The sequence below is a fragment of the Amblyomma americanum genome, chromosome 11 (genome assembly GCF_052857255.1).
Source record: "Amblyomma americanum isolate KBUSLIRL-KWMA chromosome 11, ASM5285725v1, whole genome shotgun sequence".
NCBI classification, from domain to species: domain Eukaryota; kingdom Metazoa; phylum Arthropoda; class Arachnida; order Ixodida; family Ixodidae; genus Amblyomma; species Amblyomma americanum.
The window spans coordinates 24290562-24316792 of record NC_135507.1 but is presented as its reverse complement, the minus strand read 5'-3'; the positions used below and the strand labels follow the sequence as shown (position 1 = coordinate 24316792).

Below are 26231 nucleotides of genomic sequence, written 5' to 3'. Positions count from 1 at the left end.
ACCCAACAAATAAAAGCTGGTTGGTTTCGGGCTAGTTTGTTTAGGTTGCTGACACAGTGGGGTGCAACAAATAAGGGGTAATTGATTTCAGGCTAGTTGGGCTAGTTTGTATTGGTCAGTTGCTGCATTGGGCTAGTCAGTATTGATGCCGTGGTGGGGGAGTGGATGGGGTATATTTAATGAACCAACAAATTCAGTTGGTTGGTTTCTTGTCAGCTGGGCTAGTTTGTGAGTTGTGTAGGTTCGATGGTTAATAGGGCTAGTGAGTGTTGATGTCTTCGCAGGGGGAATAGCCAAATGGAATTGGCAAATTTTATACCATTTGGACTTCTTGGTATTGCCATGGCAGGAGGAATGGTTGGGGCGGAAGAAGTTTTAAGCTTAGAATATTGAAGATTTGACTTGTGTGGTCGAATTTACATGGTCAGTGTGTTATGTAGCCATCTTAGATGATTGTCTGGTCAGTGGTACATATAAAATCCCAAATCTTGTGAAGCCTTATTTTCAAAAGGCAATGAAAGTTATTGCTATAACTCAGCACTTATCTTTCTTGTTAGCTGAAAATGCGTACAGCATGGTCATTGACCCAAATTTACAGCAACCTGATTACGTCAACATCAACGCCATGTGAATGCATATCACGTCTCAAAGTGTTTGAATGCGTGTTAAAAGGCCCCCGTATTTTTTGTTTTGACCAAAATGACACCAGTTCTTTAATATACCATGGACAACTTGGTATGGATCGGAGAGTAGCAACTTGTACTAGTTTCTTTTTTATTGCTACCACAACAGCATTGCTACAGAGAGGTCAGCTTTTCTTGAAAGTTGTGCGTTTTTTTGTTCAGGTGTACATTCTTTTCTAGCTTCTCTGAGGCTGCAGTTTTGTTCGGTATAACACTAGAATTGCACTAGAATAATGCTGAATGAGTGTTAAGCCTTCATTGTAATGCGCCCTGTTGACAAAGCCATTATTGAAGCAGGTCATGATATTGAGGTACAAAACCTTGAGCATGTCCCCTTAATGAACAAAATTTCAAATTATGAGAACTTGGAGGTTGTGTCTCACTTCGGTGGTGAAAATCTTAACCAGTCCAACTTGCTTATGGAGCAATTCCCAGTTGGCTCCCAACTGAGAATTCAATTCTCGGCTCTTAGAATAGGTTGCCCCGCCGTGGTGGCTCAGTGGTGAGGGCGCTCGGCTACTGATCCGGAGTTCCCGGGTTCGAACCCGACCGCGGCGGCTGCGTTTTTATGGAGGAAAAACGTTAAGGCGCCCGTGTGCTAAGGCGCCCCTGTGCTAAGGCGCCCGTGTGCTGCGCGATGTCAGTGCACGATGTCAGTGCACGTTAAAGATCCCCAGGTGGTCAAAATTATTCCGGAGCCCTCCACTACGGCACCTCTTCCTTTCTCCTTTCACTCCCTCCTTCATCCCTTCCCTGACAGGGCCTCCGTTCAGGTGTCCAAGGATATATGAGACAGATACTGTGCCATTTCCTTTCGCCCAAAACCAATTATTATTATCCTAGAATATGAGAAAGCTAACATCAGCCATTTATTTTTCTGAAGCATGCATCAAAGTCACTCATGTTAAACTGTGGAGCGCATTGTCTGTATATTGAATTCTTTCAGGCTATACTGGCAGTAATAAGGGAGTAATTACTTATTGGCATCCACTCAAGCGCAGCCGAATGGCTACAAAGGAAAGCTATACAGCTTTCTCAGAAACTTCGCAGTTGAAGAGCAATTCGTCCTGGTACAGGGTTCGAACCTGGGACCACCACTTCACTGGAGCAATCTCTCTACCAACTGAGCTAACCGGGACAGCAAGTTTATGGTAGGGCAAGAGTAATTACTCCCTTATTACAAATCTACTCCACCTTGGGGGATCCCCCTAAACATTTGACCTATACTGGTAGTAATACCTTATTTGCTGACGTAATGACCCCCCCCCCCCCCCCTGCTTTTGTTGTTGAGAATTACTTTTCTTTTCACCTCACATAAAAACGCACAACCGACCTTGAGTACAAGTGTTCAGCATTATCGCTTTATCTCTGCACAATTGGCCATCGCCGTCGACTGTCACAAAATAGTCTGATTACGCCGTTATACAGCAAACTCCTTCTGAACCGAGTGATGCTAAACACTGGCGACATGAGCACAGGTGACACAACTTGTCAACCGCATGCTTTTGTTGACGATGTGCAAACATACAAATGGGCGGGCAGGCAGGCAGACAGATGAGTGGGTGGACTTATGGTATGAAATTTGGACTCTTTGAAAAAAAATATTTTTGCCCAAGTTTCATCAACCTTCCCCCCAAATTTATGTCAACTTTTCTGGAAAAAAAATGGGCTCATCACGAGAGTGAATGCAATAGTTATGTTTACTCCTTGTTTAATTATTTATAATTTATCTTTTTTATTATTGTGATACGTGTGGCATCCATTAAATTGTGTGGCTTGATTACAGTGCATGCAGGCTGCCTTAGCATTTTACTCTTCACCGAACCGCATGTTTTATGCAGATGAGTAATGTCTGTCCACTCTTGTCCTGCTTTGAGCTTGGAACTTGGTGCTCTTAACAACTAACCAGCGGTCACATGGATTGTTACTGGCCTAGAAATTTTTGCATGATGTACAGCTTTGCCTTGTACATGTTAAGCGTTTTATGGCCAAGATTGACATTGTTGTGTGCATTTTTGTTGCCTTCCTAATACATGAAGTGGAAGGCAGTAAATGTTTCAACTGTAGTTAAGGTCAGGCCACCATGCTGTCTTCACATGCTTTCTTTCTTTTCCTGCATAATCAGGTTAAGATATCAGTTCTAGAAGAAGAGAGGCGGCTGCTCATGCTAGAGCTGCAAGCGAAGTCAAAGGAACTAGACCACCGGTCTGTTGGCGTCGGTGACAACCACATCCTGGGACCACCAAAGAAAGACGCCGCTGGAGATGCCCTTGACCAGTTCATCCGAAAGTTAGAACACCAAAGCACGCCGACCCCATTAAGAGCCAGCACCTCAGATGCCAAGGTTCAGGTTGGCATCCCAGCCAGTTCTACACATTCCTCGGCGCCAAGTGTGAAAGAAAACGAACCATTCCCAGAGTCTCCACCTTTGCGTCCAAGCAGAAGTTTAGACCGTGCTAAGCCAAGTGCCATTCAGGTTCGGAAGACTGTAGGTGTGGGATGCTCGGTCAGCACAAGGTCAGTTGCAGTCGGTGACAATGGTGAACTGCTTCCAAAATCTCCCAAGCACAGCCCAAGACACGGTGAAGGCAGTCACGAGAAGTTGCCGGCGCATGAAACAGGCGCAGATTGGAAGTACATCCCACGGGCCAAATTACATCACAGTTGCACACGGTGTTCAGAGAGAAGTAAGAAGCAGTTTGAAAGCAAAGGGATTACAACAGATCCCGAACCTCTGAAGGACGTGCGTAAAAAGTTGGAGCAGCTGACCTTTGACGTCTGCGAGCCAACATCAGTGAGGCCGGAATCGCGGCCCTGCCCACACTGTGAGGAACGCTCTAAACGACTCTTCATCCACAGTGCCACAAACACGAAAAGTGTGTCGACGTCGAGTGTTGGTGTGTCTGTCTTCACACCGCAGCCGGTTGAACCACCTCCAGTCGAAAGTCCACAGCGTCCCCGGAGGTCACGAAGCGTTGGGGCGCAGACACAGAGAGTCCTGAGAGGAAATGTTGGTGTCCAGATATCTCCTGGGCCCGTGCGGAAGCGCGATGTCATGCTTCAGGCTGACATTGTTGAGCGACGGCACGTCGGACTACAGGTCACGACGGTTGAGGCGAAGGTGCTCACTGTTTCAACCGGAACAGGCATTTCGGACGTGAGAAGAGTCGTGTGCGACCGTTGTGCCCAGCTCCGGCAGCGATCAGTCGCAGTTGGAAATCATGTCAGCCGGAGAGACGTGGGTTTCACCATTTCCTTACAGCCAGAGAAGATCTCTCGAGGGTGTGGTGACCGCTCCATTACAGACGTGCTCTGTGAAAAGTGCGAGCTGAAGCAGACCGAGACCATCGGTGTTGGCGACTATGACGTCAACTGTGTTGTCTGCGATGCATGCATGGAGAAGTCAACATCAGAAGAGAAGCCACCCGTGATGCAGTCCGTCGGCACACTGATGACATCTTCAATGGAAGAGCCACGGTCTCCGGACATTGTCAGGGGCGTGCGGTTGTGCGACAAGTGCAGCTGCCAGATCACCAGCGTTGCCAAGGACTTCATCGACAAGAACGTGCTTGATCCCGCGCTCCCCACCCTGCAGTCTCGCATTCCAAGGTTCTCAGGTCGAGGACCGAGAAGACCCTCGGCTCCTCGTGCTTCCTCAGTTCCGCCGTCCTTTGAGGACAGGCACGCCCTTCTCGGAAGCACTGATGACAAGAAGGTGGCAACTCCAGGTCAGCTGCCATTGAGGGAACCGCCAGCCAGGGTGACGGAGAGAGCAGAAAAGTAAGCCTGCAGACCCAATTATTGTTTTTTTTTTAGCAGTAGTAGCCGTCATTGCCATTAAAAACTGTTCATCAATGGGTAATGCAGTTTGATAGTTCTAGTGATATAGACATAGACCTGCTGCAGTAGCTTAGTGGATGTGGCATTGAGCTGCTGAGTACAAGTTTGTGGGATTCAATCTCGGCCACGGTGGCCACATTTTAATGGAGGTGAAATCCGAATGCATATATGCGCTATGAAGTGTTGCACGTTAAAGAACCCTAGGTGGTCGGCAATAATCCGGAGCCCTCCACGGCATCTCTGATAGCCTATGTGTGGCTTTGAGACACCACATATACTATACACTACACTACACTACACTACACTACACTACACTACACTACACTACACTACACTACACTACACCGTAACGTACCACACCGCATCATCTTACGGTGGGCAGTGTATTACGATCTGAAGTATAGTTGCAGTTGGAGAGTTCTTTTGTTTATTGGCTAAATTTAAACATATAACTTCCAATTATCAAGGGGCAAAAACTGCTCACATATCCTTTTTAGGGGCGCCTCCGATGGAATGAACGTCTGATATCACGGAACAGATTCTCATGGTCCCTTTAAAAATAAGTGTCATTATAGTAAAATGACACTTAACCAGCTTTGCTGTCTTGAAGATTTTATCTGGGGATGACCATTTGTGTGGGGAGGTGTATGTTGCTTAACTGCTTGGGCTTTCCTGATCAGATTTTATAGACCTGAAATCATTCTGGTCTAATATTGTTTTCAATGCCTGCAATACATGTGGGGCTTGTTTAACAAAACTAACCTGCCATGAGTCGGAATATTCCCTCACTGCAGCCGCCACAGTGGCTCAGTGGTAATGGTGCTCGGCTGATGACCTGAGAGTCATGATTTCGATCCCAGCGTTTCGATGGAGGTGAAATGCTGGAGACCTATGTGCTGTGGGATATCATTGCACGTTAAAGAACCCCAGGTGGTCAAAATTACCCGAAGCCCTCCACTACGGCGTCCCTCATAGCCTGAGTTTCTTTGGGACATTAAGCCCCATAAACCATTCCTTCGGTGCCTTAATGTCAAGTAAAGTCACTTTTCAATGTCGATGTCTTCTATCAGTAATGTCGTACAAGGTAATCTGTGAAGCCATGGAGTTCTTGGTGAACCAACCTTATGTAGCCATGCTTGCACGATATTAACTAGTTTGTGTTTATGTAGCTGAATGATTTTGGACCTCCTTCAAATCGATATTCATGCACGTTTGCTGCACCAGGCAAACCGAGTTTTTGCACTGCTGTGCATAGCTATTGTTTTACACATTTATGATTGGTCACATTTATGATTGGTCACATGATTGGTCACATCTAAAATTAAACTTTGACTGCGAGCAGTCAATCAGGCCTCACCGCTTCCCCTTTCAATTTCATTGCATGAAGGCATGAGCCAAGCAAGGAGGTGAAGGCAGCCTGCAAGGTTCTCAATGACTACCTCATGAAACCTGAGAGGGGGGACCCCAACAAACTCGTGAGTCAGCCCCTCTTTTTGCTTCCAGTTCTTTTGGTCATATATTAACTTAAAGGAGTGGAGACAGCAATTTTTGCTCTGAAATGGTATGTACAACATTAGTAAACATGAATCACTGTATGGAACCTTTCAGTGCTCGATAAATCATTTGTCATTTAATTTTTGTTCCCCTGTAGTTTCAGTTTTGGTTTCAGTTACCACACGATGGCTGCATAATGGCATGTAGTGTTAGATCACGTGAGGCTTACAAAAACTGCAATATAACCACTGCTTTGTCCTTTTAAATCATTCAAACACTTACGCTAAACTGCTCCAGAAGCTGGAATGGAAGCAAGTGAACACAGAGCTATTATATATATGCCTCACATGATCTGGTGCTCACTTGTGACATTGCAACAGTCTTTCAATTTCTGAAGCTCGAGACTGAGACTGCATGGAGGAATAAACTGAATTTTAAGTTGGATACTGAGCATAGGTGAATTTCACTTTGTGATGCATGTTTACTAATTGTCTTATGCATCCGAAAGCAAAAAATACGCTATGAAAATTTTGGCATCTCTGCACCTTTAAGAGAAACTTCGCCAAGCTGCAGAGTGTCTTGTTGTTTTACTGCTCAAAGTACTATTTGTTACTTCCTATGATTTTATCAGATTGCACGTCACAAATTTGTCATCACTCATCATGGCTGGAAAACTGTACTATGCTAAGTCACTATGATCATTGCAGTGTTTTCTCTCTTGATAAACTTTCATTTTTGGTGACACATGCATCTTTGACATTCTCAAAAGGTATCCTGTTAATCCTCGAGCTTGCTTCATTTCGGACTTTATAGCTTGTTTAAGCATAAGTTGGCTCTGCAAAAGGTTGCACATGCACTTTACTAGCCAAGGCATTTTAACGCAATAGCTTTAAGGGTCCCATTCAGTGGAAAAAGCAGCTTTGTCTCCTCGGCGTTGTGCAGTGAAAATTGCGTCGCACATGGATCTGTGGAATGTAAGTGCTCAATACATTCACTGCGGCAGTGGGTTTTGAGGTCCTAATCGTGTGCATCGTGGGCCACCCTTAACTTTTTTTCAGTGCCGCATGACCCGCCAGTGAGCCTCTGGCAAAGTCACCTTATTGGAACCGACAAGAGATGGCTGTAGCAACCTGGCATGTGTGGTTTTTGCAGGCTCTTTGAAAAATCTGAGCTGCTGCACAGCTATATAGTGCCTCTCAGTATTCATGTCACACTGCAGGAATACACGACGTGATCTATCGGTGACTCATGATGCAGTAAACGTATTAAAACACATGTAATGAGATCACATGAGGTGTACAAAAACCGCAAAATAACCGCTGCTTTCCGCATTCAAAGGTCGCCACATGTCTCAAATTGTGTAACTGTATGCTGATGAGTATGTATGTAATTATAGAGGTTCTAATTACTGAAGCAATAATTAAATGAGTAGCAATGTGCCTGTTGGCATTTTATATTCTCTTTTCTTGATGTGGCATACTGGGGCCGGCATGTGGTGGCCATCGGAAAACCCACGCAATCTGATGTATGCTGCTGCCACAACCAATGGCACGCGAGCAGTATAAAGTGCGCGTCATCTTAGGTTTGATTTCTCAGTGTCCGTGTATGCGTGTCAAGAGAATCCACTGAAGGAACCCATTAACGTTACCACGTCATACCCTTAAGGCGGAGCTTAAGTGTGCCTCTAATTTTTTTCAGGCATGTGCCAACAGTAGAAGTTTGTATACTTTGAGAGCTGGAGCCAAACTACATTGCAGTGCTACCCGACTATGTTGTATGTCAACACCAAGGCAGTGCACAATGAGATGCGTGCACAATGTGATGCGTGCACAATGTAACGTGTGCACAACTAGATGTGTGCACTATGGGACATACGCATAATGAGATGTGGGCATGCATTGCTTTGGTCTCGGCAAGATGCTGAAGCCATCAACATTGTCACGCATGATAACCACCACTTTTATGGTATCCAGACTTTGCTGCCAGTGGTACCTCCCACCTCATTGGCGATCACACTGCCATCAGCCAGAACGCTGCTGTCAATAGGTTATGACGAGCATGTCTCAATTCTTCGTTGCAGAAAACTGCCGTGTCACTGATACAGCAAGAATGGTTCCAGATTTCAAGCCCTGCTGACGCTGATCCCTATGTGGTTGAGGACTTCATGGACACGTTTGAGGAGTTCTCTCGTCACCTGCTTCATCGAATCGTTAATATGGCTGACGTGAATGTACGTATACTTGTGCCTGTCGTAAGGCCGCTACAGCGAGCGCAAGGTGTTTACAGCCGCGTGCACCTTCGGAATGTTTGGGAGAGTTCTTTTTCTCCTTTTTTTTGGTGCGCGGCTGTAAACGCCTTGTGCTCGCTATAGCGGCCGTACACCTGTCATAAAAAAGCTGCCGCTCTAGTAACATAGTAACAGGCTCTCATCTCGTGTGCAGGGAAACACAGCCATCCACTATGCTGTCTCCCACGGGAACTTTGATGTTGTGAGCATCCTCCTGGACTCCAAGGTGTGCGATGTCAGCAAACAGAACAAGGTTGGTTTTTGCATCACTGCCAGTGCAGTTAGTTGTGGTTAGAGGTTTTGGTTGTGGATTCGGTTAGGTGATTGGTGCACACACATCACAGTGGCTGTTGTTTTGCAGACCCGAGAGCACTGATAAATACAGAGCAGTAATCCAATTTGCTTGTCTCGAAGAGTGCAGAAAAATGAGTGCCTTACCTATGTGGCAATCGTATACTCAGTTTGTGAGCTACCTCAGTTCTTTTTGCTGTTTCCTCATATGACTGTTGTGACACTGAGTAATGGGAGCAGAGGACTTTTGTGAATTTTTGCTGTTCACTGGGGACTTTTTTGAGCATTTTAACACATGGCGCATGTCGAGATTGAGGCCTGGTTTTGTCTGCAGAATGCAGAGAGAGAATCTGTGCAGAAGACTGGCACGTGAGGTGGAATGGTTCACATTTGTAGCGCCATCATGTGTGACTTGCACATAAGTACTGTATTACTATATGCGAGTCGTTGTCTTGTGCACCAGCGTTTTAGCACTTTTCCTGTCACTGCGACATGGCAGATTCACTTCTGCTTTAATTGAATTATCAGTTATAACATAAAGGATGAATCGAGCCCAAAACCAGAATTTTTGTCAAGCACATTGAACTGCATGAATCAAAAGCAAACTATTCTCAGTGTGCCGAATATATTTATTGGTGACACATGTTAGACCTTTTCAGACACTCGTCTGTGAGTTGACACTTGAGAAACCACATGAGCTTGTTCATTACATCACCTCTTACTACTGGGTTCATGCTTGTTTTGTGAAAAGTTCCCACTGCTTGGTGAGAAGTGATCTGTATGTGCCATTAGAGGAATGGCTCTCAGTGTATTTGAACACATGCAGTATCTGCAGCATGTGTATGTGTGTTGATTGATGACGTGATATATCTTGAGTGTGTTAGTAGTGTGCTTTAAACAACATCCGGTGAATGCCCCGTGGTGCGTTTTCGTTTCATTTCAGGCAGGGTATACTTGTATAATGCTGGTCTCTTTGGCTGAAATCAAAAACGACACGCATCGGCTCGTGGTTCAACGGCTGTTTCAACTTGGGGATGTAAATACCAAGGCTATTCAGGTGAGGTTCAAAGCCGTTCTCTGTGTGCATGCAAGAGAACAGGTGCAAAAACTTGGCACACATTTGTCTTCTCAGCCACAAAACATGCTATAAATGTGATAAGATGCATTCATAGCAAGCTTATATGAAACGAACTTGAATCTTTGGGTCGCTGTGGTGGCTCAGTGGTTATGGCGCTCAACTGCTGACCCAAAAGATGCGAGTTCGATCCCGGCCGCGATGGTAGAAGTTCAATGGAAGCAAAATTCTAGAGGCCTGTGTACTGTGTGATATCAGTGCATGTCAAAGAACCCCAGGTGGTCAAAATTTCCGGAGCCCTTCAGTAAGGCGCCCTTCATAGCCTGAGTTGCTTTGGGACGTTAAACCCCCATAAACCATGAATCTTCAGTTGCTGCCAAGTGACAGATTGAAAGACTAGGCAGAGATCAATCCTTGGTCAACACGAGCAGTGAACTGCACTGGGCACAAAAGGTTAGGTTGAGCACTAGCTGGTGACTCATGTTGTAAGCTACTCGTTAGCTGATTTGCATTGTTAGTTTGTATTCTACCTGTTCGTTATGTCTCTTCATGTTGTTATTGGCCAAGGTCGCACACAGCTACCCTTTGCAGCTTCACTTTGATGTTGAAGTCGTTGAAGTCTCTGAATTCACCAACAAACTTAAGGAAACTGTGAGAGATGTTCAATTTATCTGCTTCACTCATTGTAGAGCATGCAGCAAATCCATAAAGCTCCCATAGTTATCGGCGATTAACACAAAGCTCCTGATAGGCCAGCCTTTGCAGGGGTGGCTAATATAGGGCTGTGATAATCTTGCATGCCAGCAGTTGTGGAAGCAGCGAAATTCTTGGACGCCTCTGTTGCAGAATGGCCAGACAGCCCTGATGCTGGCTGCTAGTCATGGAAGGCTGGAAATGATCAAGCTGCTCCTGGATGCCGGTGCCGAGCCAAACGTGCAGGACAACGATGGATCGACGGCGCTCATGTGTGCTGCCGAGCATGGCTACATAGAAATTGTGCGCGCTTTGCTGGCGCACCCTGACACTGAAGTCAGTCTTGCAGATAATGTAAGTTGTGTCAGAATGTTAATGCAAGTTTGCTTGTCATTCACAGTGCAACTTAATGGCATGGCACTCCTTACAAGCAACATCAGGTGTAAACAGTGCTGACCACCAGTGTGAATGTCAGTACTTGTGTGTGTTTCCATTCTTGTTTACATTAGTGTGCTTCTACTGCACAGAACATGACGCAGCTTCTACTATGCATGCTTGTTTGTATGGTACACAAAAATGAACTGCTGTTAGCGTACGAACCTGAAATTCAGGTCCCTGTCCGTTATTTAGGAGCAGTGAACAAGGCATGCTTTGAAAAAGCATGAAAAAGTATTGCGACTCACCGAGAAGCTTCAAGTACCTTGTCCATGCTTCAGTCTCATTGTTTTTATTTCGAACTTGTTGGTATGCAAATTCGCTATGTAGTCTGGAAATGAGAGATTGATGTTGATTAGTACCAAACAGGCATTCTTAATATTCACACCAGGGAATAAAACCCCTCAACTCTTCCCTTACCATCGGGACAATGACTGTTTTTTAGGCTTCGCTAGTACCACGTCATAGAAGCTTCGCGGCGTTTTACAAAATTCTGCTGATGGGAAAAAGTAAAAGCTACATGGGAAACAAAACTTTGGTTCTCTGACTAGAAGCGAAACGCGCAGCGTGCAAATAAGCAACGCAGAAGGTTCCGAAATCAATGCACGAAGTCATCGTAAGCAGGCTAACGATGCTCAGTGAGCGCGATAAGGAAAGAGTTAAATTTAATAAAGAAACTTCTCGCCAAATCCTTTGAATGAATTCTTTTCACAAGACAGTGGTGCACGTTCGCCATTGAAAGCGCCTGTGAACGTATTTTTTTTTTCAAGACTCGGGCGCAGAGTGACAAGAAGCCAAATGCGAAGTGAATATCCACATTAGAAAGCTTGTTTTTTGCGCTTTCTAGGCATGGGAGACCTTCTGTAGAGAGGGCACCAGACCACCAATGAAAAACTAAAGAAAGAAAGCATATTTTTGACTGTGGCAACTGCGAATTGGCTGGCGAACCGAAACGGAAGCTTGGTTTAGCGGAAGCACGTTACATGACGTTCCAACACCGTTTTTGCATTACTCGGGGCCTTGCTAAGCCGGACCTCATTTTGGCTCTCTTCAACGCTGGTTATTGGTTCATCTTTCCAGCCAACCAAGAAGCCAAGGAAAGCATTTCACGAGCCCAGACTAGGGTGCTGGAAGAAAAAAAAAAACTTTAAGCAATTGCCACAGAGCAGTTGTTCTGGAAGGAGGGCCCAACCCATGCAGCAGGGTGCTTTAATTATTTTTGATCATAAAGTTAAATGGCACATACTGAAATTTTCTAAGCTGTTTTTCTTAGCTTGCACTTTTTGGAAAAACGAAACTGTTAGGAAAGCTGTCATCTCAAAACTTTTTCATGAAAAGCTGCTTTAAAGGTGGTTTCTAATCTGAAATTTCGCCACGATCAAGGTGAGGTACTTTTTAAAGAAAGATCCCTAAATGTTTTGTAACGCAAAAAAAAAAAATTATCAGATGTGTGGCATATAATGGCAACATAAAAAAATAAATATTTTTAAAGTGATGGCATTTGTATAGAAATGGCAACCGGCTTTATCATGCACTATAGACTACCTATAAGGTACCCAGGCATAAGCAATTAGTATATCTTCATCATTTTTTAAATGATCGTTTTCCTGAGCTGAAGTAGGATGCTCTGGCGGGCTAGGTGGCTCATTTGAAGCGAACGAGTCTTCGCCTTGTCTGTGCTCTATATGACACCTATAAGTTTTTTTCTGTTTCTGCTATGGTAATGGAGTTTAAAATATAGTCTAATGACAAGAAGCTAAACCACCCCTGAAATATTTATCAGAATTGCCACAGCAGTTCAAAAGTTGACTCTTCAGCCTAGCATCCCACCTAAGTGCAGTCATGCTGTAGTAAATGGCAGCTGAGACCAAATTTGCAGCTTTTTGGTATGCAATGCTTCCCTTGCTTGAATCCTGTTGTACTTTGGGGGGATGCCCCTAATTACCTTTGGCCCCATAATTTTTGACTAGCTGGGGCAAGCTTGACAAACTCTCAACAGAGATGCATCTAAGGTCTTGGTTCCGTTCCTTTTGTTATCTGGCTTTAATGGTGGTTTCTTTCCTTGTCCACAGGATGGCAGCACAGCCCTGACAATAGCAATGGAGGCGGGACACAAAGACACTGCTCTCCTCATCTATGCGAACAGCAATTTCTCACGAGGCAGCTCTCCGGTGAGTTGCCCGTCGTACCAGGACGACGTTTCACATCCACCCTACAGCCATGTACTGCTGCAGAAAAGCTTGCCACACATCTTCAGTGTTTCCTTAATTATTGGCAGGAAAGTATAGTCTTGAAACTGGTAACTTTTGTAGCTGAGGTTTGGGTAGTCAATAATTGCGCAGCCTAATAGAACTGCACTTGACTTGCATTAATGTGGCCACTAATAAGGCTGAACTACAGATACAGAAAGCCGCCGCCTTGGCTGAGTAGTTATGGCGCTAGGCTGCCGACCCGAAAGACACGTCCCTCATAGCCTTAGTCGCTTTGGGACGTTAAACCCCCATAAACCATAAACTAGATACAGAAGTGCTAGTGATGTAATGCCTCTGTTTGAAAGCAGTGGGTGAACATTTAGCGTATTAGTACAGTGTGCCGCAATGTCTTTGTGCCAGTGTACCAGCGACTAAATACATGACATAAACTGTGAGAATAGAGAATCTCAGTGCATATTGAGCCCTAATTACAGCTTAATCCATAAATGTGCACCCATGCCGTTAGGATATGTAGTTTATTGCAGCTCCTGCGTCAGGTGAACTTTTTCAACTGACTGTACAAGTTTTATGAGTTCAGTTTGTCAACTCTTGCACATTATTTGTCCTGACGTCGCTACTCAAGCCATTCTATTCAACGGCCCCTCACAGCTACATCTCTGTTTATTTCCATTTGTTCCCACACATTTTATGCATGTTTATTATCTCTTCAAGTGCGCTCGGGTTAACATCTACTGAACTCATGGCAGCCAACTGAATACTTGCACTGCTGCAGTGTTGTAATAGTCAAGATTCAGCAGCTCATTATTAGTTAACAAGCTGCTTAGGCTTGTGTGCACAAGTATAACCTTGTTTGCGTGTATCTTTTTCAGTTTTATATGTCCCCTGTAAGTATAACAGCCAGATATAAAAGCCAGTTTGTACCTTTCATGCACACTAATGTGACTGTTGGGTCTTTCTGGGGTTTTTGTGGCACACCCAAGAGCATTATTGTTTGCTATTTAACAATGTAGTAGTTGGTTAGATATACTCAGGTCAGTTTAAGCAAGAATAACGAGTAGCATTGTCATCAACTTGCAGACGGTTTCTTCGGGGTGAAATTCTAGGGAAAATGGGCCTTTGATAGCACCTTATGCATTCCAGACATGTTAGTTGCAGGACTCTTTGACCAAGCTACTCTTTCCCTGTTAAAACCAAATTGTCATCACAAGATGGTTTTGTCTTAACAATCTTCCCGGTTTAACTAAAACATGCATAGGCACAAAGGAAGAACTGAAACGTGTGCAAACCACTGTAATGGCTTCAGTTTGTGGGTTTGATCCCTGAACATTTATATAAGGTGCGGTGGTCTGTCTGTGAACACGCTTGTCTTGCGTGATGAAACACTGTCAAGAGACTTATAGAAGCCCCTCCCCTTATGTGGCATAAATGCGAGTGGGTTGGGCATGGCAGCATCTAGTTGCATGTGTATGAATTTCCACGTCTTTGCATGATCACGGTACACTCTGCCATGCTATTGGTAGTCATATTGCTGGCAATCATGCTACTGGCAATGTTTCCTAATGCCCCTTTAGCTCCCTATAGTTAGGTAGAAGCATATGTCATAGCTGGTGCATCATGATTCAGAGTTCACATCATCTGTTTACTTGAAGCACTTACAAATAAAAGTGGCATCACCAGGAGGGAGTCAACTGTTTGTTTTGCACCAAAGTTTTCCTCGGACGCACACCAACTAATCTGCTAGCTATTCATTGTTCTAAGGCTTCTCTCGCCGCAGCTTAAAACAGAACCACCCAACCAGCTGGCAAGCCTGTGTGTTGTCGAAGGTTTCCTCATGAAAACTGTACAGTTGTGTAGTGCTATTTGCACAGCCGCTAAGAGAAGAGCTGAGACACCGTTTCATGGCCGCACATGTGCCACATCTTCTTTTCAGTATTCTTCCCTGAGGGCACGCAAACACCCCACACCAAGGTCAACGCCTCCTCCCAGCCGCCCATCAAGGACCCCTCCACCCCCTAGGTTAGTACAGTCTGCGCTTCATGCACAGTTTATTCGCCATAGTTGTTTGCAAGTCGCTAATGTCATGAACCATTTAATTAGTAACCTTAGTGCTAGCCTAGCTGGTCTTCCCGTCAGCTACACAGGATACACGGAAATGTTCTCATTGTGCAGCTACTGCAGTGTTTGCAATGAAATCTGATTAAAGTTAAATGTAGTAAAAAAGTTTAACCCTCGTCACTGACACAAGCAGAATTTTTATTCTAGTTTGAGAATTTGGAGGCTAAAATCGGCTTGCATGGCGTGTTCATGTTAAAACAAATGCTTGGGCGGGTTGGTGTGACAATTTGCCGAAGAGCAGTGCAAGCCTGAACGAGGACTGAAGCCTTTCTTCAGTTGTCATCCAAGTTCGCGCTGTTCTTCAGGAAAGGCATTCTTTATCAAGGCAAGAACGCCATGTGCTGTCCAAATATTTAGTTTTAAAATGAACGCTGTTAAATTTTCACACTAGCGACCATTTCTTGCACCAAAGGCAGGTTTTTGTTTAAAACGAATACTGGAAGTTGCACAGGGAAGAGCGAAAGTTTTGCAGAACTTCATTTCTAGTGCTTAAACCAAGTGTTTAGTGTTCAGTATACTTGGCCACCGAGTCGCCCAGTCCATTGCACCTTGACTTGCTTGTTTCTGATGCTCTCTTCTCTTTTGATCTTTTTTTCGTGAAGCCCTGCACGGTCACGAAGAACATCTACTTCTACAGTGAACTGAAATCCTTGACCAAGCCTGCACTACTTCTTGTTAGAAATAACCTGCACTGGACAGCGCAAAAGTGGCGCCAAGGCATGCAACAAAGGCCGAATTCGAATCTCGCCCTAAGTAGGCTGGTCCATGGTTCTGTCAGAAAAGAACCACCTTTGGATATTTGTTGTTCTTTACTGTGAGTGTGTTGACTGCTTACCCCTCTACCCAACTATTATATTGTAACACTTCTTTTTTTCCCCATTTTGTTGCCTGATTCCTGTCCTAGAATGTAGAATGTTGGCCTAGATGCTCCAGGCTTCTCCCCGACTGTGACTAAGAATGTGTGTCAAAACCAAGATGTTGACTGTTACACTGGCATTTTACTGAAGGAAAGCTCTTAATCCATACTGTCACAAGCTATCTTCATGTTTCATATAGTTGTTAAACTAATGCTGCATACTTTGTGAAGCAAACACTTGCTGTGAGTTCCCAATGCATTAGTGGTGGCTTAGCTGTTGTAACAGTATATGCCTTATGGTGACGTACCTCAGGCATGTGTTTGGTGTTACTGTGGTAACGCGTTCCTGGGTACCCTGAAAACCTCGTGGGCAGCTCGTTCACACTGGCACAAAAATCTTCTTACTCACCGCAGGTGGTTGCTTACCAGGTTGTGACACAACCCCGTGCCTTAACAAGCGAGAAAAAAACAAAAAACCCCGGTTATGTATTTTCGCAAAGAAATTTCAAAATCTTGCAGAAAGCTGGGCTGCAGTTGTTACAGTGTTACTGCCCTTCCGCTTGCTAGTTTTTAGGAACACGGCCAAGAATATTTCAAACCTCTTGTGGGAACACTAGATTATAAAAAATAGATAAAAATTCAGGTCCACAAGTCTTCCAGATTTTTAAAGCCCGCAGTCAAGTTTGTCGAGTCTCTACTCGGACACAAGGGCAGTGTTCGTGTCCCGACGGTCAATCACCTTTTGTGCGAGTTTTGCTCTTTCGGGCACGTTACTTTTACTGGGCAGCTGTTACACCATTCAGTGGCTGCATACCAAAATGAGAGATGCTAAAGTCACACCGAAGTGCACTGCACAGTATTGCATGCAACCAGGACCAGAGAAGTATACCATGAACCTGACTGGCACATACTTGCTATGCAGCATTAACTGTGCAAGAGCATAGTTGTTTCTGCACTGTTTTTAGTCCTGGTTGCAGAAATGCGTAAAGGTGCAACAAGTGCAGAGTTACTGTCGCTGGTAGGTCTGTGTTTGTTACTTTCGTGGCTGTTTGCTTTCATATTGTCTCTGTGCAGTGGCCCTCTGTAGTGCCATTCAACAAGGTCAAGCACCAACTAGTTTGCAAGGCTTTCTTGCTTACAGCATGCCGCATGCTTAAAGCATGAGGCTGTACAGCCTGTATGCTTCAAGATGATGAAAACTCGAATGTGATAACCTAGCCTTTTAAAGCACCCTTTTGCATGTTTTTTTTTTTAGCCCTTTTAGTCATTTAGCCTACCCTTTTAGCAGACTAGTGTAATTCAGAATATATTTTTAAACTTTATGCACTAATGTTGTAATACTGAGCAAGCCCTAATCAAAATGCGGTTGTCAAGTAGGGCAGCAGCCTGTTTGTAGCACCATCTTTCTTTTCGGATGCGTGCTTCTCGTATGACTTCCCGTGCACAGCGCCCGAACAAGATGGATGAAAGTTGCTGCACAACAGATATCAGCACAAGTGAGAGCTCTTTCTAGTCTTGAAATACTTGCAGCGCAAACTTGCATCTTGCGTGTTCCCTCCTTGTGTCTTTGTTCGTCTTGCACTGCAAGTGTTCCAAGCTTTGGAATGGACCAACTAGCCCTTCAAGCAAGCACTCCTGAGCCTCTATCTAAATCTTTATCTTTTGTAGATAAATAATATATATATATATTCAGATGCCCAGTTATGTGGAGGTTAGTCAGACTAACCTGCCCATGCTGAGTTGAGCTCCTTTGCATTCCAGCACTGAGTGAATGCACGCGAGAGTCTCAGATTTGAGGTGAATACTCTGCAAAACCGTGGCTTTCGTTAACGTGCACTGCTTCCTGTAACTGCCTTCTTTTACGCCGCACAAATCAAGTTTAACCTCGAGTGTATGTAGAAAGCACTTTTCTTTTTTTTTTTCTTGATAATTATGTGATAAACATTATTGCTTTGAAGCTATTTATCATATTTTACACTTGTCGCATCCACGCAGTGACCTCTAATTGATATGTTGGGTTGTTGCAAAAGCTAATGTGCCAGCGATACGCTGTTGCTATTCTTGTGCGAGCTTTGCTATATTTAACTGTTTATGCATTTTTACCAGTTTCACCCAGCTGTTATACATTCTTTATGGCCCAGTGTAATTGTTTATTCGTATAGCTGTGTGTGTGTAGGTACCGATAGGTTTGTGCATCTGTGTGTAGTTGTTTGAGAAATATATTGTGATTACAACTTGATTCTAGCTAGTTTGTTTAGCTAAAGGCTCTCCCTGTGCCAGCTTATCAGTTCTTGAGAAAACATACTCCTGCATTGCTGATCATTTCAGTCCGCTTGTTTGCAGCATTTGTACATCAACACGAAAACAAATACTTAGAGTGACCTCCTTGGGAAATGTTCAGACGAGAATACAAAAACACAACAATTTGCATTTCTTCACTTTATTTTCGAAATAAAAGAGTTTTAACTTTTTATTTGAGTGCTTTTCTTTTCAGTAGCTTTTCAGCAACTGTGGTACTCAGTCAAGAAATAATAGCTTGCCAGCAGTTCTCAACATGACAAACTGGCACGTGAGATAGCTACCAAAACATTCTGTTTCAAGTCCTTGCCTAAATAAAGAAGAAATCCCAGTACATTGTGACCCCACATATGCTTATCCTTTAGATCATTGATTTTTCAGAAATTGTGTGGTTACCTGGTCAGCCATAGTTACGTTATTCATTGCAATCAAGTCTACCAACTTTCTGTGGCCTCTTCCACGTACTTGGCTTCGCAGGCAAGGCATAAAACACCCTTTATTATTCTCAATTTTCATGTTGTCCGAGCAGCCAACAGGTGCTCGTTTTACAACACAAGAACATGTGGAAACCATGAGGTTACTAAACTTGTTTCATGATTTCTATCAGCACCCAATAACTTAGGCTGAGGGGTAAAAAAAAAGCAATAGAAATAGCATTCGCACGTGCAAGTGTTTACACTGTAGTGCATAGTTTAGGCTTGGAGTATGAGCACAAGAAAATTTTCAATTATGCCAACAAAAATCTGCATCCCCAAGAACTTTGACAAGGAAAAATGCCTAGTTTAGATAAGCACAAAAATTACAAATGGCATTTCATACGTATCAAAATGAGCCAAAAAGGGCAACACACATTCTCTGTGCTAAAAGTCTGAAAAGGCCAGCGTTACTATATGTAAGAGATTCACTCATCGTAAGATATGTAAAAGCATGAAAAGGCATGCCATATAAATGTAACAAAAAAGGCGACCAAACAGATGCAATGAATTTCATGCACACAAGTTCACAAAAGTGAACTCGCTTATGATGAGAATGCTATCTACAGAACTCCTCGACACCAGTAAGGCACTTCACAGTGCTAGATTACGCACAATACAGGACAAAAAAATGTTTAAAAAATTCGCACTGTAAAGGAGTGTTAAAACAACTATCAAGAGCATCAACAAGGTTACGAATACATAAACAAGCTCATGGGGTGATTTGCATTCTGCCTGTACAAGCAGGGAATGGCACTAGCCAGACTGACTGTGACGTCGCCGTAATGAAACGCCGACCTAGCTGCCGCTCCAAAGCAGCACCCAAACTGGGTAAGTTGTACCAGTAAGAAGTGAAGGTTTCCTTACCGTACTGCATGCACTGTTCATGCTGCACTGGTAGCACTGGGTATTAGTGACACCGGGAATTCCCCCTTTTTATGACAAACCTAGCAAGTGCACTTCAACTGCAAGGCAGGCATGGTTTACTGCTGCCTCAAAATCTTTCAGCTACTCCTGCTCCCATTACTTCATTTCCCCCCCCCCCCTCCCCCCCCCCATTATTCAAAAGCATTCTTTCAAAAGCAGTGCACCACACAGGTAATGGAAGTGACTTTTTGTATTCGTTTGTGTTGTTTTTGCAGTCTTGTGTGCTTGGTGGCTGATTGTGATAAAGGACTTATGTTGAGCAGGGAACAGCAAGGATCAATCATGCAAAAAGACTCTTACCTTACGAGTCCTTGTACCACATGTCTTGAGAGCAAGCAGCAGTTGGACATCGAGAACTTGAAATCCTGCCATCACTACTAGTAGGCTGACTTTGAGCTCACATTTAAAAGTAGCACAAAACGACAGGAAATATAAAGTACAAGACGGAGCATCCAGTCATTCTGCACTGCTTTTAACTACAAAGGGATAGTGGACTACCTGAAGTTGCCTTCCTTGATCAGTGGATTACCACTTTCTATGACAAACCGTTACCCCCCCAGCGCAAACTGCCACAGCCATCATAGGCTGCGCTGCCTTTCTAAAGACCTAAGCAACACCGGTGTGATGAAGTGCGTGAAGGGAAACCGTGACATGCTCGCCGCTCCCGCATCTTGGTAATCACAGAAGCAGCCCAGAAAACATCTCTCAGGGTCACCTTGTGCCCTCCTTGCCAACGTGAACAAGAAATTTGGTTCTCAGGCCTTCTTTCGTTTCGTGGACTTTACTGAAAAACTTGCTCTCCAGCCTCCATAACGTCTTATCCTTTGTAGTAAAACGGAAGTAGTCATCCCGACAGAGAACTTCCATCTCCATGGGGCACTTTGCCCTGTAGTGGTTTAATTGCACATCCTTCTTATTCAATAGGACAGTCCGCTGCAGTTTCCCATAAAGTGGAATTAGTGTGTAATGGTTAAACACCGCCAGAGAGGAGTTTGTGGTGAAAAAACTCTTCACCGCAAACCCTGGCCTGGTGTAGTTGGCCGACCTTGTGACGCGACTCAGGAACCACGACCAGCTGCGCTCACGTTCAAAGTGGTCAAAAAAGTAGACATTTGGCACGGCCAAGGAAGCATACGTTGCGAGCATATTGGGCGATGTGGAGACAATGTCGTCAAGCAGTTCCTTCCACGTCGAGCGCTGAAGTGGCAAGACAATCTCGTCGATGTCGACGAGCAGGACGAACTCATGTGTTGGGATGTGCCGGTAGTAGCAGTCATTGTAAGGCACGAGTTCATGCCTGCGCTTCTGCCACGTGTTGTTAGCGAGGTACTGCCTGCGCCTGGCTGGCACATTGGGCTCCTCCAATCCTGGCAGCTGGATCTTTTCGAACTGGACTTGACGGAAACGGCGGTAGTAACGCAGCACCAGGTCAACCTTGGGGTGAACCTGCGAGCAGTGCTGCGATTTTAGCCCAGCTGACCAAAGATTTAGAAGGATGTACTCGAAACGTGGAATAACTCCACAGTCAAAGGTGAACTATGTAAGGACTATGTGGAGACAAATGTTCAGTGTCACTAAAAACATTTCCGTGTTTAAATCACTTACCTTGTGTAATCCACATTAAGTGGTTCATGACGCTTTTAGAGCGGTAAGTAAATTTCTAAGAGTCTTCAAAAGCCAGTAGGCTAATGGAGCGGTTTTGACAGTGGCTTTAAAAGGCGTGCATTATGTAAAGATCCCCGAGCTTTCATGTTGTGTACAAATCCTCAAACGCTAGCCAATAATTTACAAATAATCATTTTTTTAATTCTCCATCGTACGCCTCGCGCCGATGTCCGGTGCCGGTCTCTTGCGCAAAAGCTGCCAAAGGTGTGAGGTTTACGTGACGCCATCTTGAGAGGGCTTTCTTTAGCTCACCAGAAACCGCACCGATGTTCGTACATGAAGGAGGTGGGAGGCACAGCCGGCTTTAGGCACTGGTGAGTCACTAACTGCCAGTCTTAATAATATCGTGCCATGGCAGAAGTACTGTGGGTGGAGCATGATAATGGATGATCCAAATCTATCATTGTTTCAGGGGCCCTTTAACTTGTAGCAAAATATACACTTGAGCACCAAAAAAAAAGGATACAAAAAATAACAGCACTGACACTACAAGCATTACACCTCGAACGCTGCCATAGAAAAAATGTTCACTTCTGGTAAAATGCACAAAATGCACAATCAGAGAGAGTAAGACTACTTTCACAGTATCTTTTTGACTACTTGTAGCAGGCTTATTATGCATCCTGTGTTTTGTGTCGTGGATTATCAAGCTAGAAGAAATTCCATGCAACACAAACTGCCTTTCAAAACAAGCACTATCACCGGAGGCAGGAGATCTTTGACTCCTTTCTGGCTTAAGCCTTTAAGACGCTTGTATACAACTGTGTACATTGTGAAATAGTAGACTTTCCTCAAAGTGTGCTCCAGCTAGCACTAATGTCTTCATTTCAGGTGAATCTGCCATCCTTCACCTTGCAAACAGGGTACCTTTTTATGCCAACTAGCGAATGTAGCAAATGTATTTTGCAAAACAATGGACTCTGTAGCACGTTCTCTGCCATTTTCTTGCCAACAGATTTTGCCACCAATACTAATGTTTTTTTTTGTAATTTCTTGCATCACGTGCATCTTCGTAGGCCAAATGATCGCACAACACTTACGTTGTTGATTTCATAAATCCTGGTGTGCATATGCCTTGCATGCGGGAAGTACGGGGCTTGATCTGCAGTGCTGCTGGGTACCCACCGGTGAATACAATGGGTACAAGCTTTTTCCTGGCCTGGTGCTCGGCTTATGTGAGGTGAAATGCTTGAGAATCTGGTCTTGACCTCACCTTGTGCCGTGACGCTCTTTGCACAAAGCTGCCCTTGCGCCATAAAGAATTATCATCATCATCATCATGATGAAATTCTGGAGTGTTAAGATTGTGGTTTCCAACTATTTGGCAGTTTGCAAAGAATTTTGTATGAGTAATAAAACATTAACCATCGGTGTTTTCTGTTGGCAAACTAACAAATTAGCTTTCTTGAGGCCTAGGCATGCCGAAAAATATTTGTTTACAAAGTCATAAACGGTGCCTAAAAGGGTTAAAGGGACAGTGAGGGCAAACCAAAGTTGGCCTGTATCAATGCATTACCACACTGTAAGGACAAAAATGTCACTTTCACTGAAAGCAGGGCTTTTATAAGCTAGCAAAGGTGAAAAAAACGAAATATAGGTGTCTCCTTCAATGGCTGATTTTGCAAGTAAAATGTGTACGTCAATGCCAGTTTTGGGGCGCAGATCCCAGATGTTTTGCTGATCACGGAGTCCTTTTTGGTAAGGACATCATGAGTTTGAATAGACTGGTGGGGAGATTTGTACATCCAATTTACTCGCCAATAAATGCATCTTTGCTGCCGGACAAATGTCAGCATAGCCAGAAAGAGGCGCAACATCAATTTTTAGGGAGAACAAGAATTGGATGATGTTATACTCGGTGTCCCTTCAATAAACACTTCAGCAACAAAGAGGTAGGGGCAGGGAAGTACTGAAAACTTGCCTGGAAGACGTAGAAGAACACTGTGTTGGCACCTAGGAGGAACTGAAGCTCAAGCCATTCCACCAGCCGCGCCGAGATGTCTTCAGAGAAATCCAGTCCTTTGACACACACCGCAATGCCATGCTTCGGGTCCCTCTCGGGCGTCTTCGGAACAGCGAGCGAGTTTGGAGGGCAGGCACATGGCTCGGCAACAAGCGACACATTGGCAGGTCCACTGCCTAGGGGACTAGAAACATTGAACGGTACGGGACAGGAGAAGATGAAGGGCCGGTAGTAGCGACCAGGAGGTGCCTGCCCATCCCATGCTGGCAACCATATCTCTGTGCGATCGGACTCCACCACAATGGGGCGTGGGAGCTCTCGGTACCTGTGAGTGAAAGAGGAGGGAAGTAGATGCGGCTGGTATCCATCAGTACGGCACGTCATATTGAAGAAACATGATGCGCAGCGCCAACATTTGTTGTTTCCAAAGAGGAGGGCATTAACGTGACTGCAGATCGAAAGTCCCCAAAACACTCGCAGAGTATGTCCCACTTATACGTGCAAAGGCAGTGAGAAAAACAATGACAACGGTAACATAAACATTACTCACTCATGAGTGCTAGTGATGCGAAGGACATTAAACCAACAAATTTAGATTCTAAAACTGTGTCCTTAAGATTCACAGATCTGCAAGCATGTCACGCTTAATGCTGTCAGCATTAACGTAGACATCCGTATGTTTTTTTTTTTCCTATGCAGTGGTTGATCCCATTAGAAAGTGGTGATGATGCGCGAAGCCATATGCTCCCGTGTTGCCGTTAACTGTGACTGAAGTGGTATAAAATGTGTGCGCTCTGAACAAGTGTTCACTCAGGAGCAACCCACCACATCTGGCAGAAGAAGCGCAGGGAGTCGGCGTCTTCGGACTTGATGACGCCTAGGAGCCGCACATGGTGCCGGTTCTTTCCGCCGTGCACCCACACTCTGGTGTCGTAGTGTGCGGAGAGCAAGTGCAGGTCGGGCACGCCGGGGATCCCTCCCTGCCAGCCGGAGGCTGGCGTGAAGTCGATGCGCGGACACTGCGTGGTATGCGTGTCGCAAAAGAACGTGTGCACCTCGGCTTCGCCCTCATAGGCCAGCAGCACGGGGATTCGTCGGCGCGGTGATCGAGCCAGGTGTTGGTCAAACGAGCCCGGCAGGTAGATGACCATCAGCAGCCCGCAGCTGACCAGCACCAGGAGGAGGGTGAGGGTTCGCGGTGTCGGCGCGACCCTCCGCCAGCAGCCACTAGAAAGAGGTAAGGACCACGAGTTGAAGATAGTAATAATTGGTTTTGGGGGGAAAGGAAATGGCGCAGTAACTGTCTCATATATCGTTGGACACGTGAACCGCGCCGTAAGGGAAGGGATAAAGAAAGAAAGAGGGGGAATAATTTCGACCACCTGGGGTTCTTTAACCTGCACTGACATTAAACAGCAGACGGCCGCCATGGCGTTTTACCTCCATAAAAACGCCGCCGCCGCGGTCTACTTTTGCCAGAATATAATTGGTTTTTTGGGGAAAGGAAATGGCGCAGTATCTGTCTCATATATCGTTGGACACCTGAACCGCGCCGTAAGGGAAGGGATAAAGGAGGGAGTGAAAGGGAGAGGTGCCGTAGTGGAGGGCTCCGGAATAATTTCGACCACCTGGGGATCTTTAACGTGCACTGACATCGTACAGCACACGGGCGCCTTAGCGTTTCGCCTCCATCGAAACGCAGCCGCCGCGGTCAGGTTCGAACCCGGGAACTCCGGATCAGTAGCCGAGCGCCCTAACCACTGAGCCACCGCGGCGGGCGCGAGTTGAAGAGCAGACATGGTTTCATCGGCCGATAATTCGGGAATACAAGAACACAACAGAGTTTGTAAGAGGGCTACGCAGTTCACGATTTTAAATGTGGTGAAGCACAGTTTAACATAGCACTCGCCCTGTGCATCTTTTAATTGCGGTTTACCGCTATATAAATATGGGAGAGTTTGTAAGAGGGCTACGCAGTTCACGATTTTAAATGTGGTGAAGCACAGTTTAACATAGCACTCGCCCTGTGCATCTTTTAATTGCGGTTTACCGCTATATAAATATGGGAACAGCGCCGTATTAAATTAGCGCAGCGTTCAAATTGTTCCTGAGTGTTCATGGAGCGGTAGTGAACTATATATCCCAAGCAAACGCTCGTAGTACGTACGTCAACGGCATCGATGTTCGAGCCAAACCAAGCGAGCGCAAAAGTATGAACTTTATCACAACTCGACGTCAGCCTACTTGTCAATACACTGGCAACTTGACTTTCAACGAACGCAGTTCCTTGGGTATAAACGGGGTGGTCAAACCGATTCGGTGTTCTTATCTGGTAGAGTTATCGAAAACCAGGCTAACATTGGAAACTATTTCTCGCATGCGCAGTCACGCTTTTCTCTTGCCTGTCTTCTATCCAAATACTTTTCACCTCTTCTATTTAAGTTGTCATTTCAATGAAATCAGTTTTCTTTAAAAAATGCAACGTCTAGCGCTTGTTACCATCTCTTGGAACACAGCACCGCAAAGTATACACCGAGCCTGCGGCTGACACGTTAACTTTACCAAGCGTTCGACTAGGATGTAGTCAGAAATTAGTACCCACCTCATCTTATCGCCATTAAGTGCAGTTTGCACCGTTAAACGCGGATGTAGCTTATCGGCATTCACATCACGTCGACCGCCTTCTGGCACAAGGCCGTGAAGATCCCAAGAAATTTTAACATCTGGGCGCGGCCATGACAGTCACCATTGTTGCCCGAGCAGATTTGACGTGAAGCGAACGCAGGCTGTTGGCGGTCAGTGAAGATATTTGAGATTTGAATTAACAAAAATATTTCAATGTAGTTAATGTTATCATTTTTCGCAAGTCTTTTTATAACTGGTAGGTACTTCCTTCAGGGTTTATGACGCCCTTTGCCACTGT

The 26231-nt window shown here is 44.9% G+C and overlaps 2 protein-coding genes across 9 annotated transcripts in view; one reads left to right on the top strand and one right to left on the bottom strand.

Moving 5' to 3' along the window:
• Kank (KN motif and ankyrin repeat domain-containing protein 2 kank) overlaps positions 1 to 18455 on the top strand; it is a 70102-nt gene extending 51647 nt beyond the window's left edge. For 4 of the 8 annotated variants that reach the window (XM_077643594.1, XM_077643590.1, XM_077643593.1 and 1 more), the window contains 10 exons: positions 2809 to 4463; positions 5911 to 5998; positions 8098 to 8247; positions 8459 to 8557; positions 9539 to 9652; positions 10517 to 10717; positions 12871 to 12969; positions 13881 to 13895; positions 14942 to 15027; positions 15729 to 18455. In XM_077643594.1, the coding sequence (XP_077499720.1) occupies positions 2809 to 4463; positions 5911 to 5998; positions 8098 to 8247; positions 8459 to 8557; positions 9539 to 9652; positions 10517 to 10717; positions 12871 to 12969; positions 13881 to 13895; positions 14942 to 15027; positions 15729 to 15771 (2550 nt within the window). In that variant the 3' untranslated portion in view covers positions 15772 to 18455. The remainder of the gene's footprint in view (positions 1 to 2808; positions 4464 to 5910; positions 5999 to 8097; positions 8248 to 8458; positions 8558 to 9538; positions 9653 to 10516; positions 10718 to 12870; positions 12970 to 13880; positions 13896 to 14941; positions 15028 to 15728) is intronic. The other 4 variants (XM_077643596.1, XM_077643592.1, XM_077643591.1 and 1 more) reach the window with 1 other exon arrangement.
• On the bottom strand, positions 18407 to 26046 carry LOC144110580 (uncharacterized). Its single transcript, XM_077643597.1, has 4 exons — positions 25911 to 26046; positions 24134 to 24535; positions 23267 to 23633; positions 18407 to 21126 (listed from the first exon to the last, which is right to left on the bottom strand). The coding sequence occupies exons 1-4, from the start codon at positions 25913 to 25915 to the stop codon at positions 20392 to 20394; spliced, it is 1509 nt and encodes a 502-aa protein (XP_077499723.1). The 5' UTR covers positions 25916 to 26046; the 3' UTR covers positions 18407 to 20391.
• Positions 26047 to 26231: the final 185 nt, after the last annotated feature.